The 8,797-nt window shown below is 40.8% G+C and overlaps 1 protein-coding gene across 1 annotated transcript; it reads left to right on the top strand.

The window, feature by feature from the left end:
* The first annotated feature begins 4,512 nt into the window (after nucleotides 1–4,512).
* LOC124320902 (thymidylate kinase-like) lies at nucleotides 4,513–5,899 on the top strand. Its single transcript, XM_046783806.1, has 8 exons — nucleotides 4,513–4,562; nucleotides 4,726–4,822; nucleotides 4,896–4,950; nucleotides 5,022–5,039; nucleotides 5,109–5,199; nucleotides 5,268–5,358; nucleotides 5,433–5,621; nucleotides 5,675–5,899. The coding sequence occupies exons 2-8, from the start codon at nucleotides 4,751–4,753 to the stop codon at nucleotides 5,786–5,788; spliced, it is 630 nt and encodes a 209-aa protein (XP_046639762.1). The 5' UTR covers nucleotides 4,513–4,562; nucleotides 4,726–4,750; the 3' UTR covers nucleotides 5,789–5,899.
* Nucleotides 5,900–8,797: the final 2,898 nt, after the last annotated feature.

Here is an 8,797-nt window from a genome sequence, read left to right as displayed (position 1 = left end):
TTTTTTTTCATTCAGACCGAGGATCAACAATCCATCTTATAATGATAGCTATGGCTGATGGAGAGCCACCTCACAGCCATAAGCTGTTTGTCTTCATGACTCAGCAACTTGGTAGCTGTTATCGCTTTTCACAGCGTAAAGAATTTAAAAAATGGCGTGTAATGATGACGATCTTCGGTAAGTAAACCCAAAATTTTTTAATAATTAATAATTAGATTTAATCATTATTTATTTTTATAGGAGATCCTTGGCGTAATCAGTCTGCCATCCATGAAAATGTAGAAGAGGCGAAGGATTTTTGCGTCAGGAATTATATCACGTTCCTGTTAGAGGAAGAGATAATGAATTTGTAATTTTTTTTTTAATTCTAAAATTTTATTTATTTTATTTATTTATATTACATTCTTAAATTAAATTATATCTTTTCTACATTCAGGAATTATCTCCCTGGAAGAGATTTTGATGACTATCAAATTTTCATCAAGGAAAACCTGCAACCGGGGGGTGGCGTATACCCCCACGTTGCACAAGTAGAATTAGACAAAGTCTTTAAAAAAAAATGTGGAAAAAAAGGGAATTTACATATCCCAAAGGATACAAGCATGCTTGCACACTGGTTGTGGACCTTCCATTTGGATTAAGTATGTTAAAATATTTTGTTTTTATTTATTTGTACATTTTTGGTAATAATGTTTTATTTCTATTTTACAGAGTACGATGTCACCATTATAGATGCGGTGAAGGACAACGCCATAACAGATGCATATCTGAAGATTTTCGAAACACTCTATCGGAGCGGAAAAATTAATGGATACGTTTTCCGCCAAAAGGAACCAGTTGCAGCTGATCATCTACCTATTGTGACTACCAGTACTGTCACAGCAGGTGTTCAATTCTGTAGTTCCGATGTTCGTTACCGCTCCCGCCCTTTGGAGGGCTACCAAGTTATTTTCGAGGGCCCTGCAGCCAAAGATGAAAGTTTCAAGACATCGGCCAAATCGGAAGATGCATTTTTAATCGAAAAAGATAAGAAAAAGGTGGAAATGGAAGAAAAGAAGAGATTCCTATTTGTAGGAGTTTATTACATTGTCATGAATCACCATCACTTACTGATGTATTTTTTTTTTACTTTTATAGATTTCAATCAACGAATGATTAGTGTTTTAAAGCATGTTCTAACAATTTTAACGCAAATAGGCATGCTAACAAATTTCATCCAGAGGAGTTCACTGAGACTGAGGGTCCTGCTTTAAGCAAAGCAAGGTTTTACTGTTAATAACTTTGGCATTCAATTAAATTTTAGGTACGTTGTAACCTAGAAACGTCGGAGGGGGAGAAATGCGACATAACATACGCGAAGGGGATTGAAGGGGAAAATGGCAATGGAGCACAGACTAGCAGTGCATATAACGTAAAGGATCCGATATCCTTTATCACCATTTCAACACATTTTTTTTCACAGATTACAATGTCCATCATCCAATGATTGGTGTTATGTTACATGTGGTTACAAACGTAATATTCCAAAACACATGAAAGATTTTCATCCTGAAGAATATGTGAGTAAAACGAAGAGGGATCCACTTGTCAATGAGGCTCTTAAAAAGGTGGCCGTCAAAAACCCCACAAAAATCCAATTGGTGACGTGGGTATAATTGGGGTTTATGGGTAAAATTCATTGTTCTTGTCCCGTACGTCCTTTTTATTTTTATTTCCCCCTTCATAAATCAGGAAATTAAGGGGAGGGAGAGCGAAAGACAGCGATCTGTCGATGTGAGAGCTGGACGTGGTCTGCCGTTTCTACTTTCTAGAACAAAGAAAAGGTGATTTTTAAAAATTGGGGGTTGAGAAAGGGTTGCAAAAAATGAGGGGGGGGTGCAACATTGCAACATAAATTTTTGTAAGAAAATTTGGCAGGCAGGCACGTAGACGTGTACGGCCATAATAGCTATAGACTTCTGGTCTCTTCTCGGCTGTGTTGGCTTCCCTATCCCGGTTTGAGGGTAAGAGTAGTCCGATTTTCAGAGATTTTAGGGCGGAGCCTATCAGAATTGTGAAGTGGAAACGTTAAAAAGAGCCATCTAGGCTGTACGAAGCGGTACGAAGTAGCTGGACGTAGTAGCTGACACACTCACTAAAGGCGCTTTTTAAAGTTTCCATATCGGACTACTTTTACCCTAAAACCAGAGTTATAGATGTATGGTAGAACCACTGCCTGTTAAATTTAAATTTTCCTCTCGGAAATTTTTCCCAAAGTTGCAGCCAATATCGCGAATCGAAAGTGGAAAAATGAGCTTAAGTATCGATTTATACCTTATTGTCAGCGCCAACAGCGACCATCTACTGAAACTTTGTTGCTTTTGGTACTGGAAAAAAAAAAATGTGTTTCCCAACACACCCGCTGTGGCTCTGCAACTAAGGTATGGCCAGAACACTTCCAGGGGGAAAAGCCGAAAAGGCAATGGAAGGCCTTTCCATATAAGTGGTTCTACCATAATCTGTGGCTCTGCTAAAAACCGGGATAGGGAAGCCAACACAACACAGCCGAGAAGAGAACAGAGGTTACGGAAAATTGACGAAAAAAATAAATTAAAACTAAATAGCCCTGTTTACACGCGATAATTCTGCCCTTTTGGTAGCCAAACGGCTGGAACTAGGGCTGTGGCCCGGGCGATGAAAACTAGGGCTGTGGCCCGGGCGATGAAAACCCGGGCCACCGCCCGGGCTGAACGAAAAAAAAACCAACCCGACTCGACCCACCGAGGCATTTTTTTAACGGGGCGGGCGACGGGTTAAACCCCCGGGTCCGCGGGCCAACCCGAGCGGTGGCGCCATCTAGTAGTCACATAGAAAAGCTCGTAATTCTCTATGCCTGTCAAAATATTGCCGCCAAATGCTCTACGATAATTTCGTAGCATGAAAAGTAGGATAAGTGGTAGAAAAGGGCGTTCAGGGGTGTTCAGAAGACAGAATTGATGTGTCACTGTTGGAAGAAGAAGATGATTAAGAAATTTAGGGAATTTTTTAAAGTTTGTAAAAAAAAAGTGTGTTTGACCCGATTTTTTACCCGGGCCGTTACCCGGCCGGTAAAATTTTTTTGACCCATGGGTCGGCCCGGGCCGAGTCCAATTTGCTCTGTTGGCCCAACCCGCTCCAACCCGCGGAAGAAGAAAAACCCATCTAAAAAACCTATTTAAAAAAAAACGCTAAAAAACGTCCGGGCCACAGCCCTAGCTGGAACCCGATAAAAAATGTCATTGCTAGGACTGTGGCCCGGAGCTTATTGGGCGGTTTTTTTTTAATGGGTTGCCTAGATGGGTTTTTCTTCAAACACGGGTTGGAGCGGGCCAACAGAGTAAATGGGTTCGGCCCGGGCCAACCCATGGGTCAAAAAATATTAACAGGATGGGTCACGGCCCGGGTTTTTAACGGGTCAATCATACTTTTTCATCATCTTTTCAGTCTGTTTATCAATAAATGGCAAAATTTCCTAACGTATAAAAATTGAATTTTTATTCTGTTTTAAATGAACCAAAAAAAAAATTAATACATGAGAATTGATGTAAACATACATCAATGAAACGAAAAGAAACTTGGAACTAAGTGTTGGAAGTGAAAATCCGAATTAACTGAGTTATCGAACAAATACAAAAAATTGTTTTTAAAAATCTTCTTCTTCTTCGTTTTCCAAAAGTTTAAAAGTAAGGTATCAAAGTTTTCTTCCAAAAATCGTAGACTTCTTTTACCCCCACTAATCCTGCTTTGTACCATGAACGTAGACAGATTAGGGCTTCAACGGTCTCAGGCTTCAAGCTCATTCTCGAAATGCCAAAAATATCCTTGCCAACAGTAAAGGCCCTCTCGCTAGCTGCGCTTGTCGCTGGAATGCTGAGGAGATCTCTAGCCATTAAACAGCAAATTAAAAGATAGAATAATTGATACCTTTCGATGGAGCTGAACTTGACTGATTGGTTATTTCTGTGCTTGTTGCAGGAAGTGCATCTGCATCATCCATCTCATTCTCATCATCACTTTCAATGCTTATGTTAATTGGTAAACTTCTTTTTTTCCCAGCAGAATTGCTCGATTTAGACAAACTTTGAGGTTTACGCGATAACTGCTCGCCATTATTAGAAGTAGATTTACGTTTAGACATACTGCCTTCACCACTTCATGTGTTCTGCACTTCTGCCTTTTGAAGCTCTAGCGCGTGTCAGCGTCTACTTAAAACGTGATGACTGAACATCGAATGTCTGCAACTCTGCAATGCATGGATTTAAGCTAACCTATCCCTCCAGATCTTTCTGGCCCTTTCTAGCTGTGAGATTCTTTATTTGACCAATAGATGGCGCCACATCTCGGGTTGGCCCGTGGACCCGGCGGTTCGACCCATCACCCGCCCCGTTAAAAAAATGCCTCGATGGGTTGAGTCGGGTTGCGTTATTTTTTCCTTTAGCCCGAACTTTGGCCCGGGCTTTCATGGCCCGGGCCACAGCCCTACTCATTGCTAATTGGTATTCATCGGAAGAGATCTGGCAACACGGTCCTGTCATGTTCGTCTGGTAAGTTTTCGAAAGTGACAAAAGGACTATTTTTTTTTATTAAGTTCTTGTTCTTGTTGTTCTTTCTTGGGAAGTGTCAAATCAGCAGATTTTACTGCTTAACTTAACTGTTACGCACTTTTATTATTCCAGCCATCGACAAGTTATTTTTATACTATTTTAGAGGTATACACTAATATTGCAATAAAATGATAAAAAGAGGCGCACTCATCGTATTAGAAGGATGTGATCGGTCAGGAAAAACTACTCAATGTCAAAAGGTTAAACATTTGTATTAATAAACATCTTAAAAATCAAATAAACAAAGTGCATTTGTTGAATAAATACCACAAGGCAATCAGGTGGTTACAAGAAAGCAACAAAGAAGCTCATCTAATGAGATTTCCAGGTAGCGAAATGTTTAATATTTTAATGTTGATATACTTCTTTAAATGATCTCAAAATCCTCTCAAATTTCAGATCGATCAACTATCATTGGTAAATCTCTACCACAATTTCAACCTAATTAACATATAGATTGAAAGTATTCTTTTTACATCCTTGCAGGGAGTCTTATCAATAAATACTTGGAATGCAGCACAGAATTAGATGATCATGCAATCCATTTGCTCTTTTCAGCCAATCGATGGGAACTGTTGTACGTCTTTTTTAGTTTTCCTGTTTAAATTTTTCTATGCATTTAAGGTTAAATATTTCTACACACAGGCCAGACATTAAAAAATTATTGCAGAAAGGCACAAATGTTATCGTGGATCGTTACTCATATTCAGGAATTGCCTTCTCTGCCGCTAAACCTGTATATATAACAAGGATTTTCAGCTAAAATTATTCTTGTAAAACTCTAACTTGCCTAATAATACTTTGTTATAGAACATGGACTTAAGGTGGTGCCAACAATCAGACAGTGGTTTGTTGAAACCTGATCTGGTAATATTTCTTGATATTGATCCCGTTGAGGCACAAACTAGGGGACAGTATGGATCTGAACGGTACGAAAATCTCGAGATGCAGAAAGTTGTCCGATCAAACTATCTGAAGCTTCAAGATGAATCATGGAGGGTAATGCCATAATAAAATATTCTAGAATACTCCTTATAATGTTTTATTTTCAGGTTGTAGATGCCAGCAGATCTATGGAAGAAGTCGGGCGTGATGTCTGTCGATTGGTTCAGGAAGCATTAGACAATATAACACCCGATTCCGCATTGAAGCAACTGTGGATTTAATTTGTGTCAAATAATTTTGAAGTTTATTCACTTGTGTAACGACGAAAGCCCTTAGTGTATTTCGGATCCATTAATTTTAAAATTAAAATAAATTGTTAGTCATATTTTGAAGGAGCTGTATCCTGTATTTTAGTGCGATCGACGCTCTCATGAAATAGTAGAGAATATTGTAGTATACGTTCCTTGCAGAAAATCCGTAGATCGGTAAAGCATACCGATGCAGCATACATACAGCTACATAATGGTTTGTTGCTTTGACTTCACTTCACTGCCGTTGCGGTTAATCCCGTCTTATCAGTGGCTGCCATGGTATCCCCAAGTAACAGTAAAAGGTGACAATGTTTATTTTTTTAAGATTTTTAAGTTTTTTTAGTCGTTCATTGGGTTAAGACGTCCTTCAGTTTAAAACTCAATTTTTTTAATTTTTTTATTTTAGCTGGATCTAATAATATTTCAGGAATTCAGGTTGTTATTTTTTTCCTTCTGGGAAACGACGACTTTAAGTGCAAAAATAAAAAATAAAATTGTTTTAGATTTCAGGATATAAATTTCGTATTTTTTTTGGAAATCGGTTGAAAAATCGATTTTTTTTTTCTGCTCTGACCGTAGAGTAGAGTGAGTAGTTACGTATTTCTACCCCACAGTAATTTCTTGCACATTTTCCCTCTCCAGCCAGTTTCATTCATTTCTCATGTACTGACTAAATCTGAAATTCAAGTTCTCCTGTTTAAATCCGGAACAAGCTTGAAAACCAAACGTTACGGGGAGGGAATAATGAATCAAATGGGTGTGTTTGGTGATGAGGATGGAAGCGCGGAGCCCGTTATTATATCCTTAGAGCGCCAAACACACAGCGGCCAAAGTTGTCGGACAATAAAGTAGAGAGGCGTTGCAGGGCTCACGGGAGACGAGATTGACGTTTACGTGCCGATGAATGGCCTCCGTGTTGAGTAAGGGTCAGGGGTCGGATATACATAGACGGACGCAGACGACAATATCGAGAAATGCGCCCAGTATATGCACTGTATATACCTTAAAATCCGGCTAAAATCAGCCAGACCCCAATCAGCATGACCGCTGGTGTCCATCGTCTGTCATTCGAAGGGCCTAGATCTGCTATCCAGAATTCCGTCCTATACAACAACGACAAGAGAAAAACCACACCACAGCATCTTCGGCTTCATCATTTTCTCCGAGTTAATTCCCCCCCCCCCCCCTAAAAAAAACTCGATTTTCTTCCTCTAAAACAAAAAAATTAATTGGCTTTATGGAATTTTGAACTGCGCGCGTAGAAATTGGAAAACGGTTTGAACTGCGCGCCTCGAAAATGAAAAACAGTTTGAACTGCGCTCGTAGAAACTGGCATCTAGGCTCTAGCGACCAAAAGTAAAAGTTAACTGGCATCTATCTAGGCTCTAGGCGGCCTAGAGGCTCCGCCACCCACACCTAAGTCACACCCCAATGTTTGACATAACTAATGAATGTTTCGATATGTTTTAATATCAAAATAACTCAACGAAGCGTAAGAGAGGGTGGGGGTTGGTGGGTGTTGTGGTTTGGTTTGTTCTAACTGTTTATAGATTTATCTGTAACTATAACTAATTATTTTTTATTTCATATTGCTTATGAAAATAATAAATTTTGCTGTTACTTAAGCTAAAAAGAGAGTGCGACGTGGGGTGGTGGGGCGAAGCCTCCGCCACACCTAAGTCGCACCCCTTATGATTCACAGATATTTTTTTGATGTTCCGATAGGCTTATGTTTGATTGATACTATTTAATGTAAAAGTATAACAGTAATTTAAGCGATTAACGAAGCAAGAAGGGGGGGGGGACGGGGGCCCCATTCACCATACCGATAGATTCATGTAATTAATTTTGAATTTCATGTTTACTTTACTTTTGCTTTTTTAAATTTTTAATTGATATTATTTCCTACGGGAACCTCGCAAACCGGAACGGGATGCCAGCATTTAATTTTTCACGCCCAATATATATAGAGAGAGCGATAATAATCAGACCTATTAAATTCAGTTTCTTTTTAGTGTTTGACATTGAATGCGATTAGAAAGACGAGATAAGATTATACATAACAATATTAAATATTATTTTATCGAAATGAGCGCCTCGGCTTCTTTTTCTGTACATTTTTCAAAAGCTGCTGCATATTATTTCTAGGCCGTTACGCGCCGTTTCATGTGTAGGGCAACACAAGGGGCAAGATGGTCGGATCTGGAGAATGCCCGTTCGCAGAGTCGGCACTGGAAGGGCCGGTCGCCATTGTGTTTGCGGTACTGGCGGGTGAGCTCGTTGGAGCGGGGGAAAATCCATCCGCATCCCTTCCAGGAGCACTGGTACGGCTTCGCGCCCGTGTGCGTCTGCAGGTGATGGGCCTTCAGGTGCGACGACTTCGTGTACGTCTTGGCGCATCCGGCAAACGAGCGCAAATGAGTCGTCACTTTCTTACGGCCTCATCGCTTCCGCCCTGCGCGAATGTTTCGCGTTCAATTTTCAAAATTAAACAGAAAAAAAAACGCGGGAGAAATTTGAAATTCAAATATTTACCGCGCTTGGCTTTGACGGAAGGGCCGGCCTGTTGGCCGGCATCAGAGGTTGCTGTTGCTGTTGCGGAGTGGGTTGATGGCTGAGATGCGGATGATTATGATGCTGATTCAATTGCAGTTGATTGTGATGATGAGCGGCGGAGTTGAGCGTCTCCAGAGGAGCGAACAGGGTGGCGTCGAGACGGACACCCTCCCGCCTGGTCCCTGGTGGCGGTGGTGATGAGCAAACGGCGAGTGATGGACGGAGAACCTACCGGCCACCAGATGATGAGCCGGCCCGCCTTGATGCGGATGATGCAAACTGTTGGCGTGATGGGCCAGCGGGACGGCCACCGATCGGTGGTGGTAAGTGGTGGCAAGTGGTGTTAAGCCGACGGATGGTGAGGAAGGTGGCCGAATCCGGCGTAACTCCCGTTGTTGTTGCTGTTGCCGTTCGGCGACGGTG

The sequence above is a fragment of the Daphnia pulicaria genome, chromosome 1, assembly GCF_021234035.1.
Source record: "Daphnia pulicaria isolate SC F1-1A chromosome 1, SC_F0-13Bv2, whole genome shotgun sequence".
Lineage (NCBI taxonomy): Eukaryota > Metazoa > Arthropoda > Branchiopoda > Diplostraca > Daphniidae > Daphnia > Daphnia pulicaria.
This window is presented reverse-complemented; position numbering and strand designations above follow the sequence as displayed.